This window comes from Telmatherina bonti (genome assembly GCF_933228915.1).
Source record: "Telmatherina bonti genome assembly, chromosome: 4".
Classification (NCBI taxonomy): Eukaryota; Metazoa; Chordata; class Actinopteri; order Atheriniformes; family Telmatherinidae; genus Telmatherina; species Telmatherina bonti.
The window spans coordinates 16,740,036-16,763,769 of record NC_136622.1 but is presented as its reverse complement, the minus strand read 5'-3'; the positions used below and the strand labels follow the sequence as shown (position 1 = coordinate 16,763,769).

Sequence of the window (23,734 nt, the reverse complement as noted above, 5' to 3'; positions counted from 1 at the left end):
GAGGCAATAGTTACCGCCTCATATGGCGGTCACTGTGGCTTTCTATGTTCTTTTAGTTTTGCACTAATTATGAAGCGAAATGTGGATTTTTATAAGCAAAATAAATTTTTTAAAAAAAGTCAGGCAGAATTAAGTCTATAAAATTATTAGACATTTTTTTTAATCTTTGTCAGTCACTGTGACAGGTCTAAAAAAAAACAAAAACGAAGTCATTAATTGCTGGTACCTCAACTTGTGAAGTGAGAGAATAAGCCATTTAGTTTTAATGTGTGGCAGCACTAAAGAATAACAATTAGCTTCCACAAAAAGCATTCTGATGTAGTCACCGTCTAGTCTGTGAGCCCTTGTGGATCAAAAAATTGGTGTTTAAACTAAATCTGTGGCTTATGTTACTTTTGTAATAAGGATTTGTCCCTGATGTCAAGCAGTACAAGTTCAGTGGCAACGGGCAAATTCAATAGGTCCACACCAGAAGTAAGGCAGTGATATTACTTTGTACCTTTGACTTGAAAAATATTCTCATTGAATGATAATCCCAACCTCACGTACAGTTTTCCAAAAGAATTTTTCATTTACAGCCATCTTGCACACCCCTACAACTGTGCTGTCAGAGTCAACCTTACCTAACCCTTACTACCAATTACCACAGATGATCCCTCCTGCTGCTCCCTTTAGGCTGGTGCAGTGTGGTATCATCCATCTATTTTTTTGCTGCTCATCTGGGTTTAGGTTGCAAGTGTAGTTGCTTAAGCCCATACTTCCCTCTCCCCAGTCATTTGTGAGGTCCCTCAGGGTCCTATGTTAGGGCCACTGCTCTTCATTTTGTATTTCAATGCCCTTGTGAGTTCATCATTTGTAATACGTAAAGTGCTGTTTGCTGATGACATAAACTTGTTTTTTGCCTAAAAAAATCCAAATTAACTTGAATAAATCCTAAATTGTAAGCTAGTAAAAACAGACATCAGGCTTTGATTAAATAAACATTCTCTGAACATTAGGGAAAAAAACGACTGTTTTTCATTCTCAAAAAGAAAAACCCCAGAGCAAAGCAAATTATGCTTACAAAACACGGGCAGGAAATCATAAAAGTCAACTCTATGAAATTCCTGGAAGCCCTATTGATGAATATCTAAATTTTAGATCTCATATTAATGTTTTTACAAAACCAATAAAAAAATTTGAAATATACAGCTTTATTGCTGAGATATTTTCGTCCACTCTACTCGTCACTATATAAAACTGTAGCCTCATTTACCTTACATTACATTATAATCTGGCAAGATACATTTTCAACCTACTTAAACATGCTGGAAATCCTCCAAAAGAAAGGTATACATGCCTTGTCATGGTTTAAGTTAAATTCTCACACAATATCCTTTTTACGTTTCAATCTCCTAAGGTCTGCTCAGTGTAATTATTTTCAAAATGCTAGAATTATGTACCAGATTGTCCAACAGCTTAATCATAAATTGCGTAAGCTCATTAAAATCTTCATTCCTGCACACAACTGTGCTGCCAAGAATAAAAACCAAATCACCTGGGGAAAAAAACGAAGCCTCAAATGCACTAGCTTCATTAAGGACAGCAGATTTGGAACGAGCTGGGTAAAAAACTGAAATTGTCTAACTCCATCTCTATATTCAAGTAAAACTAAAGATGCAACATTGCTGCACAATTAACTTTAGGCATCTCTTGTTCATATTTGTTTTGTTTTTTTTCATTTATATTCTTATTTGCCTGTATTACATTGCACAGTTTATTATTTCTCAACCGCATATTAATCTGATGTAATTAGAATGCTGTGATTTTGGTTTTATTTTATCTTATTTTTGGATAATCATTTGTTAAGTTGTTGTAATCAATTAATAATTAGTCCATGTTGTCCATCTCTTTTTTCCTTTTCTTTTTTTTTGTTTGTGATTTGATTGTTTTAGGTTTTAAGTAGCTTCCTTGGATGGCTCACTCATACACCTTATCACTGTAAAAATGCTCACTCCAAATGTTGTTTTTTGGCGTGGATTAAAGGATGGAAACTCAGGACTATGACTATCTCCATAATCAAACCTATTATGACACCCATTTAATCCATTTAGCTATATTTGACGTTCAGCTCTGACTAAGCTAAACTGGCTCAATCTCCTCTGTTTTCTGTGTCACATTTATCATCTTATCTCAGCTACTTTCCCCCCGTAATGTCTTTTACTGTTTCCTCTTGGTTTGTGAGCAGTGGTGCACAAGGACAGCCTAAACAATTCTTCTGCAAGGCAGAATAACATTATAAGAACATACAGAAAACAGTATTACAGTAATGTAATGTTTTGACCTAACATTTTTCAGTCTTCCTTTTACCCAGAAAGACTATGGAAAAACAGAAAATGAAGAACCACAGAACAAGCTGAGTTATACTTTGACAGTTTTAGAGATGGATAAAAGCGTACTGTATCTAGCAGCATGCAGCCTATATTTGCAAGATTTCAACATGAGGATTGGAAATCCAAATTTAAGCCTAGTTGTGTTGTTGTTGAAAAAAGAAAAAAAAAGGAAAACATTATTTGATGATGAAAGGATCAAATCAAATTCCCAGCAGGTAAAAACATTGTGTTTTTTTGTGTAATTGGCACAGCATGGTGGCTTTCATGCAAACGGAGCAGACACAAGAGCTGAGAGATAAAAATGGGCTGCAGAGACACAGAAAGGAATCTGAAATGCTGGTTTTATACTGATAAATAATCAGTTCCTTCTTGGCTGAAGGGCAAAATAATTAAATGAATAATTTAGACATTTTAATGAAAAAACTTGATTAAAAAATAGGTCTGCTGTTTAGAACCAACATTTGAAAAAAATATTATCAAATTAATTCATTCTTAAATGTTTATCATTAGAACAATTGTGTGGAAGAAAGACTGATTTAAAGCTTTCTTTCTTTTTCTTTTTTCTTTTTTTTTGCTCTGAACAGCAAAAGCACAGGATCAGCCTCTGACCAAACAGAAAAGTAAACACAAAGAAGAGGCTTATCCGGAACAGATTAGCCAGTTCTTACATTTAACACTCACTACCAGCACTAAGAGAGGGATTACATCCAGTATGGTGAGATTTTGACCATTGGGATAAAAGACAAAAGGCAACATATTTAGCTCAGGTAAACAGGTAAACGCCAGCTTAAAAGAAAAAGCAGGTCTGCTGAAAATAAACTGAATGACTCATATCTGATAGTCTGTCCAGTCACACTAAAACAACTGGTTAACTGGGACAGTCAGAATAATTTGTCATGTGTTTATTTATTATATCTACAAGAATCTAAATTGTGGTCTGCAGAGTATTGAATAACTGTTTTGTATATGAGAAAATGCTTTTCAGGTAGTTGTATATAAAATTGGAGAAGAACAGGAAATAAGAGGACAGCTTGTATTTCACTTAAAACCTGCTTACCCGGAAAATGTTCTATAAACAGAATACTTTCTACATGTATAGTTTGCATCAGCTGTTTTATGATAAAACAACAAATGCTCTAACTTCACTGGTGTCTCTGTAAAGATTTCATCTAAGAGATTATAAAGTTCTTCACTGTTTTTATAGATAACAAGTCAGCTATAGTCGATGGTTACCAGTCAATTTAATTAATTAAGTACGATTAAACCGCAAGCCCATTTATTTTATATTTTCTATATTTAGAAATACATTAACAAGCAATTGTTATGTTTCCTTTTGTTCAATTTCAAATATCCATATTTTACAATAAGAACATTCTGAAAACAAAGAAGAATCCTATCTGCAGGCCACCACACAACACGGTGCAATTACTGGCTTATAATGTTGGTTAGGAGGCTCATTTAATACCTGTCAACATCAGTTAGAGTCTGATAATGCAATAGACTACTGGAAATTTCCATTAGCTATTTAAAAAATCAGGAGCTGATAATCCACTAAAAGTTATTTATAGTAACACTTTCCTAATAAACGAAGACGATACCCAGGTTGAGTTATTAAAACCTGAAATTAAATGTAAGCGCTATCTCACAGGTTTTCAAACACATTTCACAGGAAAGCTGCAAATTAACTTGCATCAATGGAACTGTGTTTTTTTTAATCACTGAATTAGATATTAATTATGCATGGTGTTAAAAAGTGACTGAAGATAAACGGTTGTAAAGAAGCACACAGAGGAAGGAGCTTGAGACTTTTTAAGTTATATTGCAGCACAAAGTTTTATTGAAGGAGGATGAAAAGAAAAAAAATCGACCAAAAACTATTTAAAACTCCATCACTATGATTCTTAAGGTGTATTTGCGCAGAACATTTGATTGGCAGCCATAACTCACTCTCCTGTTGTGTTTTGTGATGTTTACATGATGTAATTTACCGCATCAATTCCCACATTTAATCATCTAAGGAGCCGAGATAATTACAAACACCTGTAGTAGATGCTGCGCAAGGGTGAATTAGAGGGTGGATATATCTGCAAACAGCATATTGCATGTTACAGAAATCGGTGGCATTCTGAATTGTCGAAACTATGTCTCCACAAGTCACTTTTCACATGGTGGGCTTGTTAGAGAGCATGCAACAATCTGTGCTCGGGAGAAGAGTTGCTACTGCTAACAAGCAATTGTAGAAATTTTGTCAACATACTGTGACAATTTCCTGGTGAATAAAAATAAGCTGGAAAATGTTTTTTTTTTTTTTTTTTAAAAAAACACCAAAAAAGGTGGGATTTTTATTGGACCAATTTGCAGAGGTGCCAAACAAATGCTTGTAGGGTAGAAAAAAAAATCAACCAGTAAACAAAAAAATAAGCAGCGATGTGACTCACTGATTTCACAGTAGCTTTGTTTAAAACCTCCAAAATGCACCTGAACAAAACAAAAAGAAAAACTGCTTCAAAGCATCCCACGCATTGTTTTTTCTCAAATGAGAAGACATTGTGTCATTTATATGAGACAACTACTTTCCCATACTGTATGAACTTCCCCTCTGCTGTTCTGTTACAAATACCATTTGGGTCACCATAAACATAAAACAAGCCGCTATTAATACTTTAAATTTAAGTTTTACTTGACTGAATTTATTTTTATGTTGTCCAAAAAATATACAAATATCACTTTCTGACGTACTTGTAAAAAACATATGTAACTACTGGTTTTTTTTTTGTTTTTTTTTTTTTTATAGTTCCAAAGTTAAGTAATGGTTACTAATATTGTTGCAGACCTGTTAAACTTTTACTTAAAAGCTTTGTTGAATAATTACATCAATTACAGATTGTTAAATGTCTAACTTTTCCTTTATTTTTTCAGCAACATGATTGGCTATGAAGGCCTGAAGGGGTGAGACGTTTCAATGGCGTGGACCGAACCACACTCTCATCCAGACCTACAGCCAGAACCAAAACTGGCGCTTTGGAATGTCCTGGCTCAGATTACATCTTCCTCAGCCATCCTCTTTGTTTTCTTTCTTACTGCCTTTGTTGGCCCCTGCATGGCCGGACCACCCCAACCTGCCCGTCCTCCTCTACTGTCTGGACAGCCATTTATCATCTTCTGGGGCATCTCTGACTCCTCCTGCTCTAGCCGACCAGATCTGAGATCTTTCGGTATGGAAAGGGAGGGCCGTGTAGCCTTCTTTTATGAGGATACATTGGGGAACTACCCATACTTTGTAAACAAAAACACACCTGTCAATGGGGGGATTCCTCAGCACACACGTCTGGACAGTCATATTCAAAAGACGCAGCAAGATTTGGAGGCAGCTTTACCTGCCCCCAGATATCTTGGGCTGGGAGTGCTGCGCTGGGCAGAGTGGCTCCCCCAGTGGTCTAGAAATAGAGAGAAACAGGTGATGTACCAGGAGGCTTCCAGGAACCTAATGAAGACTTTTTTCCCTAACTGGAGCCCTGAGGAGGTGGAGAAATGGTCAAAGGTGAGGAAAGTTAGAAAAAGAAGCGATTAAAAGGCTGATTAAAAGTCAAGTAGTAGGAGGAAGTGAAAAAGAGAAAACAAGAATAAAAAAACTGTGAATATGATATAGGTTTAGAACAAACTGAACTGCTCTATTATGAATAATGTTTAATGGAAGATCACCTTATCTCACCACAGGTGGACTTTGAAGCAGCGGCCCAATCAATCATGATGGAGACTCTACGGGAGGTCAAAAGGCTAAGGCCCAAAGCATTGTGGGGATTCTCTCCTTACCCCAGCTGCTACAATAGTGACCCCATGCAAACCACATTAGCCAATTACACTGGCCAGTGTCGTCCAGCCGAGATGGCCCTTAATGACCAGCTTTTGTGGCTATGGAAGCGATGCTCTGCTCTGTACCCCCTTCTGACCCTGGAGAAGCTGCAGGTGGGTATATTTCTACATACATGTAGTTCTGAAACCTGTTTTTTAAAAAAGTTGTTTTTTTTTAGTTTATTTGCCTTTACTTATTGTTTATATCCACTCTTACATTCAATCTAAATTTATAAGGCAGGAGGAAATAGTTGAAAGAAGACCTCTAAGTCACCAGCTGACAAGTATTTCCCAGTGTTAACCACAAGATTTTTATGTGATGAACTGTACTTTGCACTGCACATTTCCAAAAGAGTAGTGCAAAGTACAGGAAACAAACATGAGATGTTCATGTTTTGATATAAAGTTCTTTCTCTTAGCTGATGGGATAAAGTGTAAGCAAATTGTTTGCAGCTTATTGCTCTTAAGGCATTTAATTATGTTTAACTTGGTCGATAAAAGTGTGTACAACATGTTGCCGTTTTTGTAGAATGGGACCTCTGGAGCGAGGCTTTATTTATCAGGACAAATAAAGGAAGCACTACGAGTCTCATCTTTGGCTGGTGCAGAGTTTGATCTACCTGTGTTCCCTCTGGTCAAGAGTGTTTATGCTTCAACTAAAACTTTCTTATCACGGGTAAGCTGTTACATTATATATATCAAATGTCATGTCCTATAGTTGATCCTTCAACCTCAATTATGTGTATATTTTGCGTATAGCATAAAATAGTTTAATTAGTATGCTGTTTCTTCCTTTGGTTTTTACAGGCTGATCTGATCAATACCATTGGAGAAAGTGCTGCAACAGGAGCAGCAGGAGTTGTTATCTGGGAGCGGAGTGAGACTAAAAATGAGGTACACAACCTATGCACATATTTTTATGTTCTATATATACCTAAGCCTATTTGGTATAAATGCTGTCTCCACATATACTTAGATGCTTGAATGGTTTAAAAATACAAATTGATCTCAATAAAAGAAGCATGACTTCTTCGTATTCATCAGAATATACCACTGTTTCTATTATTATACTCTGTATGCTTCTCAGAGAGAGTGCCAGGACCTGGGAGAATTTGTGCGTAGAGTCCTGGGACCTTACTCCATCAATGTCACCACGGCAACTCAACTTTGCTCATCCTCCCTTTGCCAAGGAAAGGGTCGATGTGTTCGTCAAAATCCAGACAGCTCTGCTTATCTCCATCTTCCTCGCACAAACACACTGGCAGACAAAGTAACAGAAAAGGTAAGAATAACCAAAGCGCCCACTGCCCCTCCTTTGGCCATGGTTGGAAATGTTCCCTTGCCCGGACGCGGGTCACTGGGGCCCCCCTCTGGAGCCAGGCCTGGGGGTTGGGCCACAAGAGTGAGTGTCTGGTGGCCGGGCTTTTGCCCGTGGGGTCCGGTCGGGCTCAGCTCTAAAGGGTTATGTGGGCCCCACCTCCCATGGGCTCACCATCTGCAGGAGGAGCCATAGGGGTCGGGTGCAATGTGAGCTGGGCAGCAGCAGGAGGTGGGGACCCTGGCGGTCCGATCCCCGGCTGCAGAAACTGGCTCTAGGGACACGGAATGTCACCTCTCTGGTGAGGAAGGAGCCTGAGCTTGTGCGCTAGGTCTAGCGGTTCCGGCTTGATATAGTTAGACTCACCTCGATGTGTGGCTTGAGCTCTGGAACCAGTACCATCGAGAGGGGCAGGACCTTGACCACTCTGGAGTTGCTCATGGTCAGAGGCGCCGAGCAGGTGTGGGCATTCTCATTAGCCCACGGCTTGGTGCCTGCACGTTGGGGTTTACCCCGATGGATGAAAGGGTAGTTTCCCTCCACCTTCAGGTGGGGGAATGGGTCCTGACTGTTGTCTGTGCCTATGCACCACACAGCAGTTCAGAGTACACCCCCCCCCCCCCCCCCCCACCCCTTTCTGGAGTCCTTGGAGGGAGTATTGGAAGGAGATCCTTCTGGGGACTCCTTTGTTCTACTGAGGGACTTCAATGATCACGTGGGCAATGACAGTGAGACCTGGAGGGGAGTGATTGAGAGGCATGCCCCCACCCCTCCCCCTCTGAACCCAAATGGTCTTTTGTTGTTGGACTCCTGTGCTTGCCATGGATTGTCCATAACAAACACCACGTTCGAACATAAGAGTATCCATATGTACACCTGGCATCAGGACTACCTGTGCCGCAGTTCGATGATCGAGTTTGTAATTGTGTCATCGGATGCCTTGGACACTGGGGTTAAGGAGGGGCGGAGCTGTCAACTGATCACCACCTGGTGGTTAGTTGGCTCAGGTGGTGGGGTAGGAAGCCGGTCAGAGTCTGCTGGGAATGTCTGGCAGGGTACCCCATCAGAGCGAGCTACAACTCCCACCTTCAACAGAGTTTCAACCATGTCCCGAGTGAGGTGGGGGACATTGAGTCCAAGTGAGTTGTGTTCCATGCCTCTATTGCTGAGGCAGCCAGTTGGAGCTGTGGCCGTAAGGTCGTTGGGGCCTGTCATGGCAGTAATCCCAGAACTCGTTGGTGGACACCAGTAGTGAGGGATGCTGTCAAGATGAAGAAGGAGTCCTATCGAGCCTTCTTGTCATGTAGGACTCTGGAGGCAGCTGATAGATACTGACAGGCTAACCGGCATGTTGCTTCGACCGTTGCCAAGGCAAAAACTCCGGCATGGGAGGAGTTCGGCGAGGCCATGGAGAATGACTTCCGGACAGCTTTGAGGCGATTCTGGTTCACCATCTGGCGACTGAGGAGGGGGAAGCAGTGCTCCGTCAATACTGTGTACAGTAGAGATAGGGAGCGGCTGACCTTAACTCAGGACGTTGTGGGTCGGTGGAAGGAATACTTTGAAGACCTCCTTGACTGGCAGACCTGGGTGGTGGTCCCCCTTTTTAAGAAGGGAGACCGAAGGGTGTGTTCCAACTACAGGGGAATCACACTCCTCAGCCTCCCCAGTAAGGTCTATACCGGGATCCTGGAGAGGAGGGTCCATTGAATAGTCAGATCTCGGATTGAGGAGGAACAGTGTGGTTTTCGTCCTGGTCGTGGAACAGTGGACCGTACCCTCTGAGGTGAACTATACCCTCTTTGGGGTCCTGGTGGGGGCATGGGAGTTTGCCCAACCAGTCTACATGTTCTTTGTCGACATGGAGAAGGCATTTGACTGTGTCCCTCGGTGACTCCTGTGGGGAAGTATGGGGTACAGGACGCCCTTGAACGAGCTGTCCAGTCCCTGTACGACAGGTGTCAGAGCTTTGTCCACAGTAAGCTGGATTAGTTTCCAGTGAAGGTTGGACTCCGCCAAGGCTGCCCTTTATCACCGATTCTGTTCATAACTTATATGGACAGAATTTTTATATATATATATATATATATATATATATATATATATATATATATATATATATATATATATGTATAGATATAAATTACTGAAATCCGTAAAGAATAGGTCTGAATATTCTTCCGAGATTCTGTCTGTCAACTTATAATTGATTCACAACTCTCTGTACATGTCATGAAAGGCAAAGTAATAAAAATCTTCACAAAAAAAACTCCCTCTGCCGTTTGGTCTCTTTGTGTGGGAAGTTGGCAATGGAGATATTTGTTTCAAGATAAACTGAAAAAGATAAGCCAGTAAAGCTTTCTATGAAAAAGAAGCTAAAGAACCAGGGAGTCCAGTTATCTGAGAATTCTGTGTTTAGCCAGGAAGTAAACACACAGGAAAACAGAAGCTAAGGTCCATCAGAAGACAACTAAATGGAGTTTGATCCTCCATCACTGAACACTTTCTGCATATCTCTAGATGGGGCTTTAGTTTACACTACCTAGCCAAAAGGAAAAGTTGGGTTTAATTAAGCAAATAGGTAGGAGCCTCCTATTTGATAATGAGTGCATGGGTGGTTAAATTTCAGTTGGCAGCAAGTTATTTTAACCCCAAATGATGCAATGAGTAGCGTCTCATATCTTAGATAATAACATTGCGATGAAATTTGTACAAATTATTATTGTAACCTAGAAGGATAGTGGGGAACCATAGTCTTTCAGGAAGAAATGTGGACTGAAAAAAGTCCTGAATAATTGATCCGCAATAACTTTAACATTTGATTAAATCAAATTGGAGAAAAACAACATTAGAACTCAATGAGGCCAGATCAGTTTCAATAGGAATGAACTTAGGCCAGGTTTTTCACAAATGCACACCCTCTGAGTAACATTTGTATTTCAGACTTGGAAATGCACACACTCAGTTTAACAAATATAATTTTGAGGTACACTTGTAATATGTCAATCAGAGTCGTAATTCATTGACCTGTGACGTCAGGGAATGAACGATAGCCATAAGACAACCACTAATCAGTGGAGTTGGCCAGAAAAGGTGTTAATTTACTAAACAGCATGAAGATTGGACTCTAGAGCGATGGAAGATGGTCAGGTTACCTAATGAGTCCAGATTACCCATTTCCAGACTGTTGGGCATATCAGGGTAAGAGAAGAGGCAATTGTGATGCATCGATCATGCCTTGTGCCCACTGTACAAGTCTGCTGGGGCAGTGGTGAGATTTGGGGTTGCTGCTGTAGGTCCGGTCTAGGTTCAGCAACATTATGGGATTACTTGAATATACCAAATGACCAAGTTATTCCATCGATGTAATTTTTTCTTTCCTGATGGCACGGACATTGCTCAAGATGATAATGCCAGGAATACTTGAGCTCAAAATATGAAATTGTGGTTCAGGTAGCATAAGACATTATTTTCAATCATGTATTGACCATTGCAGTGTCCAGACCAGAACTCCACTGGGAATATTTTAGGATGTGGATGGACACTTCCATCATATTTATGACATCTTGGAGAAAAGTTAAATGCAATGCTGGATGGAAATATTTTTTTTTATCATTGCAGAAGCTAACTGAAACAGCAGTCAGAGCTGCTGTGATCAAAGCTAAAGGCAGTTCAATTAAATATCAGTGTGACTTTATTTCAGGTGGCAACTTTCTCGTTGGCCAGTCATTGTATCTTTACCTCCAAGATCTAGTAAAACCCTCCATATCTTCTGTAAAAACAAATGCATAATTGTTTGCAGATATTAACATTATTTTCTATCTTCCTTCTTAGATACAGGCAGCAAAAGCCAACGATCCACCGGACACAGACCCAAAAATGGCCGAACCAGATCCAGCTGAAATCTGGAAAAAAGACTTCCAATGTCAGTGGTACAAGACTGCAGACGGGGACGTCTCTGACCAGCAGTCCCCAAAGGACGGAGTATCTGCGAGGGGAAAAGCAGAAGGAAACACTGAACTTGTACTTGGAACAACAATTGTTGCTACAACAAAAAGTGCCTCTGAAACTGAATTTATAGCAAGTGTTTCACCTGCTCCTGGCAATGCAACACCTTCACTGGAAGCACCTAAAGACAGTTGTATAAATCCGTCGAGTGCCCCAAACCTGATGGCTTTACTGTTGCTGGTGGCTGGAAGCTTATGCCTGGGACCTTAAAATGAAAACTAATCCAGCCTTCAAATGGGATGTCTGTGTTATAGAACGCCCTCTGAAGTGCCCTTGCAAGAGATTCTAAATCCCTGAGTTGCAGGTGTGCTGCTTTCTAGATTAATATAATCAATATATAATTTTTTCAAGATTATTTTTTTAAAGCAAGAAGGATGAACTATGTCTACAACTAGGATCAGAGACATATCACTGGATGTGCCAATACACAGTGGTACAAACACTCACAGACTCCAGCCTGCTTCTTGTTAAAAGGCGAGTTCACCAAAAATAAATACATAAAAATCAAATCAAACGCAGGAACACGCTTGAAAATGATTTCATTAACTATTTCAATTAAAACAGCTAAAGTTTCAGATAACATGGTCTGTTATTTGAGCAAGACAAAACACATCACAACTGTTAAAGATCATCTGCTGAACTGTTTATGAGATCTCTGGCCTCCCCTGCCTGACTTCTAGTGAAACTACATCATTCTGAAACATCACTGCAAAGAAAGTTCCATAAATTTTTTATAAATAAAACCAAAAACAGTGATCAAAGCTGGATTCCAGTTAGCAAAGTCATTTTCTGCTGCCATGTTGCGTGCTGACTTGTGATTACACAATATGTACACAAAACATTATGTAAATGTTGTACTGCCTCAAGCGCATCCCCATCAGTGCCCCTTGAAGCAGAACGGACAAAAAAAGAATGACCAAATGCTTTTTTTTTTTTTTTAAGCTTATGTAAATTTGTTATTTATTTTTAATTAAAATATACACTAAAGACAACAAAGGTATCCAAATCATTTTAGTTACAGAGCAAGATCTTATGTACACAGATGCATCGGATTGTACAACAGAAAGTAAATATTACAATTATACATATCATGAACAAGAAAATGACAACTTTTTCCATCTCTCTTCTCCCAGGGGTCCTTTCTCACCTCAAAAAGTCAACTGTATTTTCAAAGGTTTGTTCTTTGGACATATTAATATTCATCTAAAAAAAACAAGCAGATCATTGACATCTTGACATCCATTTCACATGATTAAGTACCTCTTCTTAGCGTCAAGACATCCAGAGTCATAATTCATATTTTTTGTTTATAAGTTCATCCCAACTAATCTTTTTGTTTTCCAACACGGTAGAGTCCAGTGACTTAAAATTTCAAAAAATAGTTTTAAATAAACTGCTTGCAAAACCTGTTTGTGCAAATGAAACTTAATCATAATGGTGGAAACACAAACCAGTGAAGAACTGTGAGAAAAGGCGTTTAGGCCATACACCACTGCCTCTTCTTACAGCTTCAACTGTGTTTCCAACAAATGCAAGCCTTCATATTATGTCATCTTGTAGAACTGCCCTTACAATGTTTCACAAATCAAAACTCCCACAACTACATAAGTTTGAGTAAATCCAATCTATGACAGTCAATGCAACACAACTTAAATTACCCACTGCTGCCATAAGTACAAGTATTAGCATAAAAATCTCACACAGGTACTATGAACTAACACTAGAACTCCATCAGTGCAATGAAAAAGTACCATCATCTCTTTACTAAATCAAGTGTATTGTGGGACACGTAGCTTTAAATTGGGAAAGAAACACAGACGAGATGCTGCAGTCAGTCTTTTTTATAATTAGTCATTCACTTTGTAATCAGTTAAATGAGTTCACAGTGCAGAGCTGTGTCCAGACTCCATGATTAGAAACTAAATGTCTCATCTTTCCTCTGTTTAAAACATCACAGTTAGGAGATGCTGAATAACCACTGAACCCTTGCTGCTCAGCACTATAAGACAAAAAGCCCTCTTGTAATCCAAATGTCATTTTTGAGTTTGTTTTACAAAATTTCAATACAAAGGCATTAAATGTGAAATAAATGCAAATGCTCAAGGTATCCCCATTTCCCAAAGATGCCAAAAACCACAATTTATTTATTTGCGACATTTATTGGTTAATCCAACTTGGTGAAATGGCAGGAACAACCAATCTTTAAGTGTTTTCCCAATTCTGGATATGTTTTGATAGGAAGCTCTGCTGTGCATGAAATATTTCTTTAGAATGGCTGAGGTGAAGCTGAATGGTGGCAATGAGAAGTCTGCAAACAACACAAATGCCTGCAAATAAAATGTTTTATTTGCTACATATTGAATGACAAATCTTTAGGCTAGATGAATTTATTCAGCTATCCATTTGTTTTTATCCATTACAGATTCTTAAATTACTCCAATCCTTTATATTTAACTAATTAATGTGTGTCAATGTTAGTTGCGGTAAGTGATTCAATTCAACAAGATATTGAAAATGTCTATATTAAAACACAACAAAAACTAAATTATTGTTTAAAAAGGCTATTTATTATCATTTGAGTGCTTTGGGTTTACTTGATTAAAAGAAATGAGTCACAAACACAGTCAACAGAGAGATGAAAGGTCTTTCTGAGCAGATCTGAGCTTGTGGTCACTGATGAGACTAATCTCTGGCATTAGGCTGGCCACACTTTCCCTCAAAATCTATTGGGAAAGTGTGTGTCCATTAAATGTAATGCGGAAATGGCTGCAAACTGACTGGTAGCTTAAGTTTACTCATCCCATAAATTCTATTTTACTCACTCAAACTTACGTGTGAAACTATCACTAGCTAACTTTCAAGCTATTTTCAGATATGAGGATGATCTCACCAAAAATAGCCAAATAGTGACCAGATTTTCTGTCACATCTGGACTCAAATTATGAAACCTTTGTACTCTTTTACATCCACAAATTATGTTTACATTTTAGCACATGACATGCACTTTTCTCCACATGATGATGGATTATTCTGCCACAGAGGAGGAGGGAGTCAGCTGAACCTAACAGGAGGATAGTGACTCAGTATTTCAGAAGCAAATCTGGGATTTTAAGGGTTATAGCTTCTCTTTAACTGATTTGAGAGACTCTGAGCATACAAAGTTAAACACAGTCTTTACTGATTGAATTCATTATGCGGCATCTGTTGCCATCTCAAATGGCACCCAATAACATAGAGACACTGTGTTTTTGATCAAGCATGCATGCCGAGCAAAGTGAATAAATAAACACAGAAAAGAGACAAGACACCCACTTAATTTAGCCTGCAGTGAAAGAATCCATTTGTTGCATAAGATTAAAAAATAGACTTTCTGTTCCTGTGCAAAAGTCTTGTGAGCAGTTCATTTTTGCCTCTCCGGGGACAGAAATATCGCCCCCATCTGGGTGGGAGAGGTTAGTGCAATCTGAACAACGCAGGCTGGACGGATAAAGCACTCCTCGAACTAAAAAGTGGGGGAAAAAAAGTATCAATCCCACCATCTTCAAGGAGCTGTTTCAATTTGCATGTGTGTGTGTATTCTGGGCACAAGTGTCTCCAAAAATAATGAATTTGCTTCTTCACAACTTATCAGATAAAAATAAGGAAAAAAAAAAAAAAAAAGCAGCTCAAACTTAAGAGCCGAGTAAACTGATGATAATGAGACCAAACAACACAAATAAGGCCATCTTCAAAGGACAAAGAGAAGAATCGTGAATGGAAATCATCCAGCATGTCAAGCAGGAATGGCTCCAGGACTCCAGACAAACATTTAATCTTCGCCGCGTGTGTGTGCGCGCTACCTGCGAAGGGAGTTGTGTTGCTTGCCAAGATCCTTGTTCAGGACCAGCTTGGTTTTAATCTTGCAGTTGTGTTGGGTGTTTGAACTAAGTAGGTGGTGTTACTTGCAAATTGCCTCTAGAGCATCCAAAGTGCGTTTGATGTCACGAATTTGTGCTGCTAGGGTGTGTATGGGCTGCATGGAACGATCCAACTCTTCACAGCGAGCCATCAGTGTGTACATGCCCTGCAAAAAGAAAAATAGACAGACATAAATAAATATATACATAAATATATAAATAAAATAAATAAATAGAAAATGCAGCTTTGTTACATAAGAAAAAAAAAAAATGTAAACCTGATGATGGCTGCTGACTTTGGCCCTGAAAACATTTTTCTTATTTTTAGAACAAAGCTTTGGTGAAGTAGCACGTAGGTTTACTTGGTGAAGACATTCAATTGACAATTTAACTAGTTAATTCAGGTGCAACTAATTAATTCATCGCATGAAAGAGCTGTTAAACACATTTAATAAATAAACACTTAAAATGAGTATCACCTTAATACTCATGTCTACAGACTCTCCCAGGCTGTCAACGGAGTCTCTGTAGGTCTGGATGTAGCCCACACTCAGAGCAGTCATCTGGATAAATGGAGAAAAAAATATGTGACTAAGGCTGCCCTAAATAAAAACACAATGTGACATATTGTGCGAGTAAGAAATAAATGTGAAGTAACAACAAAGCACAAAGACACAAGCATGACAGTAAGAGTCAGCTGAGTGGACGAATGCAATGCACTTTAAAAAAACTATAAAATGATCTCAACACACAAACTGCAATGAAATGAGAGTAAATACACAACATGAAGTTGGCCTTCAGATGTCGGGACTCACATTCTGGATGGTTCCATTCAGGCTTCGCATCATCATTTCCACACTTTGTGCCACTTCCTGGGTATGTCTCTGGAGGTCCAATAAGACTGTGGGATCAATGGGCGGGATATCTGCTGGTTTCCGTGACAACCCCCGACTTCGGTAGATGGGACCTGAACAGTCCGCTGGCAGCATATGAAGATGATCACATTAAATTGATTGATACAGTGCTAGAGCTACATTTACTGTTTGTTGTTTATTTTTATAAAAGTCAACAAGAGGAGAATAATGAACGTATTTTAGCAACAAATACAGACTCTGGAAAAGTTTGTTTTCATTTGCTGATATCCCTGTAAAGACCGACTGCCAAAGCTGATAATTCATTTTCTACTGGCTAATGAATTATTTATTCACTTTCCCAAAAGCAAATCAAGCACAGATGGAAAAGGTAGAGTGCAACCCATTAACAGGCACAGTGCAAATGCAGGCAACTAATAAAGGATTGCTCCATAGAAAATCAGCTTAAAGAAGACAGGAAGACACACACTATCTACTAGAGTGACTTAAGAATTCTCATTGAAGCAACACATTAATCAAAAGAAAACCTGAGCCTCAAGTGAATAAATCCATGAATACACAACACATAAGTGGTTAGTAAATTTAAAAATAACATTTCAGCATTTGAAAGCTTTCGGTCAAGCAGTGGCAGGGCCTCAATAATAAATCCTTCCAGTCTAAACGAAGTGTGTGAGTCATCCATCTTAATCGAATCAGCAGGTAGATGGAATGAGCTGCCACAGAGGGCATATTGACTGTGTTACTGCATTTAATTGAATAGCTAGTTTAGCTGACACTCTCATCCACAGGGGTTTGAGAGTGAAGGGCGGCGTTTCAGCGTTTTCCTGCAGGAAAGTCAGACTGGACTGATGGATGCAAATGGACAAGCTGCAGAACGTCAGCCTGCTAAACTTTTACAGATGATTTAATTTCTTATAATAGCTGTTTTATTTTACTTTTTATTTTTGTCAAAAGTTAATTGAAGATGACTGAAGATCCTTTTGCAAACATCCTGAGATTTGGACTGAGACAAAACATTTACAAACCAATAATTTCACCAAGTGTTTTCTATGTTCCTCTGCACGGCTTTGCTCCCTAAATAAACTAATATGGCTCAGTTTTAAATGTCTACTCTTCTTTTTTTTAATCTGTGTTTATGTATGTGGACTACACAAACTGCTCTACCACGTCTACAACATGTATTTTAAAACATTAAACAAATCACACTAAATATTAGGTGACAATTTTAATAACTGAGTCATTAATAAAGTCAATTATTTGACGAAAAGAACGGGTTTGAATTATTCTGAACCTTTTACTCACAATCACTGCAGTCCAAACTGGGCTTGGAGCTCATTTTGATCTTCTGCTCCAAGTTTTTGGTGATGAAGTTGGTAAGGTCTCCTTCATGGCTGACGGTCCCCTCTAATTCAAGAGCTGAAGAGATTGTGGCTCGTCGGCCCTCTGACTGGCCACTTCTACCCCCTCCCCGGGCTCCTGAACCACCTGTAAAGAACAAGGTAACATCAGCAACCTATAGCTATAAAATGTTTCAAACAATAAGTGTCAAGATCAGCTATGGAAGCATTTTGTAATAAATGACAAATTCGAGCACTTTTCAAAGGAAGTGGGCAATAATTCAATTCAATTCAACTTTATTTGTATCGCGCCACTTCACAACAGTGTTGTTACAGGGTACTTTACATACACAAATCAGCATACACATCATTTCAAGCCAATTTAGTTGATAACTTGAGGAAGCACATGATTAAACTTGTGACCAATACGTACCCCCACATGCTTGGCTGATTTCATCCAGGCTTTTGCTATCCTGCATCCCCCGAACATTACGAACCCATACTTGAGCCATAATGTGAGGAGGACAAGGGGTGTCATCAGAGGGAAGTAGAGAAGGTGGAGAAGAGGAAGAAGAGGAGGTACTAGGGCCGGGAGCTGAGGACGAATAATGTTGTGAAGGCTGTAAAAGAAGAATAAACAAACAATTAAAAAAATAAATAAATGACAGCATTAATCTACATGTAAAATGCCTGTTTTCTCTTTCAAAGACAATTTTAGGTTTATCCACTGGGAAAAAAAATCTAATTGGATGTTTTTCTAACTAAAGCTTTGACAGAATGTCCTGATAAAAACTAAGGTTAAAGGGCTCAGCTGCACTGTTTTAGTTAAGACCATGCTCATTATTATGCATACAATAAGTGGAAAGCTATTCTCATTTAATACTATTGTTCCTTCCACCGTCTGGTACTCACAATCTAATAAAGCTGAAAAATTATCCTTCATTCCACTCACCGGCATCTCCGTTCTCCTTCCTGTGTGCTGATTCCGCCACTTTTTTTCATTCTTCTCATCATCCTCCTCATCCTGTTTCTCCTTGTCTCCATCCTCTTCCTCCCGACGGTAAGTGCCATCCTGTACACTCTCCACCTCTGTTTCCTGTCTGTCTGCCATGACAGGGCCTCCCTGCAGATACGAGTCTTTTGACTCTTCATGCTTTTCTGAATCCCACATGAGAACCGCATCAGCTGCATCCACAGTTTTAGAGGCCTCAGGAATGTCTGTGTGTCTGAATCCTGATTCTGAGTCTGGTGTGCTCGTCTCAGCAGCTAAGGAGGGGTCCCCCACATGAGGACTGTGTAATGATAAATTTGATGTTCTTTCATTAATGTTTGTTTCTATATCAAGGTGGATTTTTTCATCACAAGCTCCGTTTTCCACATCAACATGGTTCTCTGCATGTCCAACACAACCATCTGTCGATGCTTCCCCAGGACCTGGTAATCTGCTCCCCCCGCATTTCACTGGTACATGAGGGCCATTCTCCAAAGCAATAGGTGATGCTACTCCATTAACTCTTTCTGGCACTTCAGTGCCAGTCACAGGGGAGAGACTCATCCCTCCACCTGCTGGAAGAAAAAAAAAAAAAAAAGAAGAAAAAAAAGTATTAATGGAAATCTCCTTGCACTATTCAACTTTTCAAAATCATAGTTCATTGAAACCAAAAAAAAAAAAACATCCCTGCCAAATAAGGTTGTTTAACTAAATAAATAAGGCATGGCATTAAATTTTACTGTGGTTTTATGTGGAAATATATCTGATAAATAACAAATCTCATCTGATTGAGTCATGGCTTTGCTGCAGTTTTTGTTTTTCATTTATAGGCTTAAATGTATGATTTAAAAAAAACTATGTAGGGATACTGTGAAGTACATAAAATAATTGTAAAATATAATTAGCTTGTTAGGTATTAGTCTGAACAAAAGCAAACAATACAATATGCAGAATTACTGGGCAAGTGTGTGCTCTGATCTTCATGATATCTACATTTTCCCCCAATACAACCCATAGAAACCTAATACTTCATCCTTATCAGGGGTTGTGTGTGTATGTATATAAGGGAGATTCTCATCAGCTGATTTCAAGAAAAAAAAAAAAAACATTTATCAGTTTTGCAAGGCACAGCATTTTTTTAAACAGAGAGGCAACAAAAGGCTGAATTTCAACTAGATTTCATTAGAATTGGTGAGGAGCACGATATCAGTTTAATTATACAATAAAATGAAGAGCGGAATGTACCAAACAACCATGCAGACATAGTAATTATGACTCCACTGGGAGTTATAAGAGGGGTATGATTGTACATTTAATATCCAAAATTTCTTTAAATCATTTTTAAGAAAACTGGACTCTGTACATGCAGACTATCGAAGCTGTACATCATAGGTGTCAAACTCTGGCCGGCGGGCCAATTTTGGCCCACAGTGTAATTATATTTGGCCCACGAGGCTATACCAAATGAATACTAGAGCTTGCCCACCGAAGTTACACAGCACATGTCCAGCCATTATGAACCTGATTATTATGATCTGTTGGTGGTTTGGTGCATCAGTCAGGTCAGGACTTTCTCTCTATTGACAGTTGCCATAGCAACTTCAAGCTACTGCAGCAGAGATGACAAGATAAGCCCGATCCTTCAATGAGGGAGTGTTTGTGAAAAAGTGCATGATGGAAGTTTGTGGGGGGGAAAAAACAAGCCTTTTCAGATGATAGACTGAGCAGAAACACAGCAGCTGAACGGACGTGTGAATTTGACACCAATCTATGAGTTTCATTGGCATATCTGGGAGATTATATGCGGAAATTTTAATGTAGGCCCGCAAGTTTGCCCAGTTTTAAATGTTGGCCCACTGTTTATTTGAGTTTGACACCCCTGCTGCACATGATCTGGATCTGTACATGCGTGCAACAGCAAATCACTGTCGCTGTTTCAGATTTGATGAGCTATTCACAACTTCCGGATCTTAACCTGACAGTTCAAATCTGGGCCATCATACGGGTCTGAATCATGTTGTTTACAAGGAGACCCGGAAAAGATGATGTTGCTAATAAGATGTAGGACGGCAGCGACACTTGAGCTTCACAGTTAACCATTTATTTTGTGAAATGACGTAATATTTTCAATCACTCCAAACGAATGACGTATTTTAGGCCTAATTAGTTTCAAAGGCAGCTTTCATTTTCCTTATCTGAAACTAAACTCTCAAAAATGAAGATAAAGCCTCCAAAAGACCAGAATTGATGGCTGACCGTTTTGAGGAAGTTGCTAAACTGCTCCCTTAGCCGCCTCGCGACGCGGGGCTAAGATTAGCTGTCCGGGCCTGCAGCTTTCAATGCTCTTACAACTCACCTATAACTCACTGACACTGAGTCATTGTCAAATTTATTTACATGTTTTATTAATAACTATTTAAAAATAATTATTAGAGTGATTCTGTAAATGCCAATTTAGTGATCATAACACTCACCAGAGCAGTTTCTATCCTTCAAGATAAAACAGCAACAACCAAGTCCGTTGAAGTAATACTTCCCCACGTCCTAAAAGAACAGTTCCGCTTTAACAGGGGTTTTTCGACGAAGCTATTAAAAATGTATTTGAAAAAGATTAACAAATATTTTCCAATATTTTCCAGGAAGTGTTCTATTCATGCTATTCAATTTCTACCTAAATTCAATAATTCATTGTTGCACGTCTATTTTAAAAGAGACCCATTTATTTATTTATTCATTGTAGAGGAACGCTGTGACATTTGTAAAAGAACATTGCGATAATGAGCATAATTTTTATATTGTGGGTTAATAACGTGATAATTTATTGTTTCTGTCCACATCATCGCCATGGTTTGTCCTGCATGTTCCGCTATTATCCCAACAGATGGAGACAAACACCATGGGCCCTCAGGGTGAGTCCTCCTATGAAAGCATGATGGGGATCATGTCAAAGGAAGCAGAACGGAGACTGGTCTGTCTCACTTATGCTACTCTGCGCTTTTACTCATTTTGAAAAAGTAAGTATTAATTTGTCCGTTACCCTGAAGACATTAAGTGTTTTCCTGCAAAAGAAATATATTCTGACAAGCAATTTTTTTTTGTTTGTTTCTTTGTTTTTTGTTTTTTTTTTGTTAACTTTTGAAATCAGATCTATTCAACACTTTTGGTGTTTCTTCTCATCTTTTTATAATGTATAATTACTCAGTCCTGTCATCCAAATAAATAATTCATGGGTAACGTAATGAAGATTTTCATATCTTCTCATGGAGGAAACAGCTGTCGTCGGTGCAGGCTAAACTCTTTAAAATATAGTTGGCTCAGAAGGTTGTCATTAGTATTGATGTACTATGAATGTCCTGTGAAAAGCAAATAAAAACTGAAAACTTAACTGGATTTTGCCCTATAAAAGAAACAACTTGCGTAGTGTTTGTTTGATCTTTTCAAAACCACTACTCTTTTTAAAATAAAATATTTAAAAGGCTGCACAGTACTGTGGTGTTTAGAATTGTCACCTCATATTGAGAAGGTTTCTGGATTAAAATATTACCTGGGTCTTCCTGTGTTGACTTTATATATTCTCTCTTTACAGTCTGGCTTCCTTACACAACTTCCATAGTCCATAAATATGCATATTGGGTTAATTGGTGATCCTAAATTGACTTTATGAGTAAGTGTAAGCATATCTGGTTGTTTTTATCTCTGTTTTGCAATCAGGCAAAATAGGATCCAGCCAAACTGTGACCCTCAAAATGAATGTAAGTTATATTTTAGCTGCCAAAGAAACAACTTTATAGGAGGCTTAAATAATTAGACAACCTCAGTTTGGCCTATGTGCCTCCAAAGTGGAAATAAAGCTGTCTGAGGCATTTTAAACCCTTGAGTGTGGTAGCAAATGACAAACACTGCAAAGAAGGCGAGAGCATTTAAAACCATAATGTCGCCACATCTAAAGATCTTGTAAAATTTCTAATCCATCCCATCTATCCAGGACAGCTGTGCCCTGTATCTCAGTGGGGATTCTGTTGTTTCATCCCATTCGTTTTATCCATGTGTGACATACATCAAAGCCTTAGAAATTTACCTCAAGATAATTTGGCATAAGAAATGAGCAAATGGTGTTTCCCAACAGTGTGCTCCCTTACCAGATTTTTTGTTGAGGGTTGGTAATACTATCGAAGAAGCTATTTAAACAGATAAGTACCAGACAAAAAACACAGTAATAAGGGAAATAACGGTTACAAAGCAAATTGAAAGCATGTGGCTTCACATAGAAGTGGTTTTTCATTATGGAAACTGGAGTCTGTGTGCTTCATGTTGGTGGCCAAAATGACAGCAAGAGACTGTAAATCAGATTTACACAAATTACAGCCATTAATTGTATCCAAGTTTAAGGAGAGGTCATATGACTTGAGCTTAGCTTCGCTCTTTTCAAATGAGGAAATGTGATAAATGAAAATGACTTTTCCATTTGCCTTTGTTATTATTTCAGGACACTGAAAGTGAGAGAGGGAGCTGCATAAACATGACAAGTGTTTTTGTGTTTGTGACTTTTTTCATTTGACACAGACCAGTCAGGTGGACCGATCAACACCACTTGTTCAAATGAACTATTTTCAACTAACTTCAAACACCCATAACCTTGTCTCAAAGCAGTTACTTTCAGCTCACCTGAGGCTGCATTTAAAACTTGAACTGTCTAATTTAAGCTGATATCTCTGGGCTATTCCATGTCCCTTGTTTCATATTTTAAATGCTCCTACATATTTAATTCACAATGCCTGGAAAACATATTTTTCTATCACTTCATATACCAGTTTATCACTATAAATTATCCGTAGGAATTAATATGTTTGTCTTTGTGTATTGGTGCTATGATGGACTGGCAACCTGTCCAGGGTGTACCATGCCACTTGCCTGTTGGGATAGTCTCCAACTTCCCCATGACCCTTAACTGGACTAAGCGATATAGTAAATGAATGGATGAATGACTTCACATTCTTTCCATTGTGTATTTGTAATAGCAAAAACAAGATGTCCTAAATGGCCCCTCTACTTTTTTAAGCAGTCATATTGTTTATGCATTTAGTTTAG

At 38.7% G+C, this 23,734-nt stretch overlaps 2 protein-coding genes across 2 annotated transcripts; one reads left to right on the top strand and one right to left on the bottom strand.

Moving 5' to 3' along the window:
- Nucleotides 1–5,334: 5,334 nt before the first annotated feature.
- LOC306754434 (hyaluronidase-2) lies at nt 5,335–11,760 on the top strand (the record flags this gene model as incomplete). Its single annotated transcript, XM_079238453.1, has 6 exons — nt 5,335–5,913; nt 6,090–6,338; nt 6,754–6,900; nt 7,032–7,118; nt 7,312–7,506; nt 11,377–11,760. 6 exons carry the CDS (start codon nt 5,335–5,337, stop codon nt 11,758–11,760), a joined length of 1,641 nt encoding a protein of 546 aa, XP_079094579.1.
- A 739-nt stretch (nt 11,761–12,499) lies between these two features.
- On the bottom strand, nt 12,500–21,153 carry borcs6 (BLOC-1 related complex subunit 6). The gene is made up of 7 exons (XM_079239127.1): nt 21,121–21,153; nt 18,608–19,221; nt 18,089–18,275; nt 17,621–17,803; nt 16,262–16,425; nt 15,926–16,009; nt 12,500–15,613 (listed from the first exon to the last, which is right to left on the bottom strand). Exons 2-7 carry the CDS (start codon nt 19,208–19,210, stop codon nt 15,488–15,490), a joined length of 1,347 nt encoding a protein of 448 aa, XP_079095253.1. The 5' UTR covers nt 19,211–19,221; nt 21,121–21,153; the 3' UTR covers nt 12,500–15,487.
- Nucleotides 21,154–23,734: the final 2,581 nt, after the last annotated feature.

Bases quoted from the DNA above. Each gene is read 5' to 3' on its own strand.
- borcs6 (XM_079239127.1), bottom strand. From the start codon at position 19,210: ATGAGTCTCTCCCCTGTGACTGGCACTGAAGTGCCAGAAAGAGTTAAT. The intron at 16,426-17,620 runs GTGAGTAAAAGG...ATATGCTGCCAG, and splicing joins CAGTTTGGACTGCAGTGATT to CGGACTGTTCAGGTCCCATC. The intron at 16,010-16,261 runs GTGAGTCCCGAC...CCATTTATCCAG, and splicing joins TGAATGGAACCATCCAGAAT to ATGACTGCTCTGAGTGTGGG.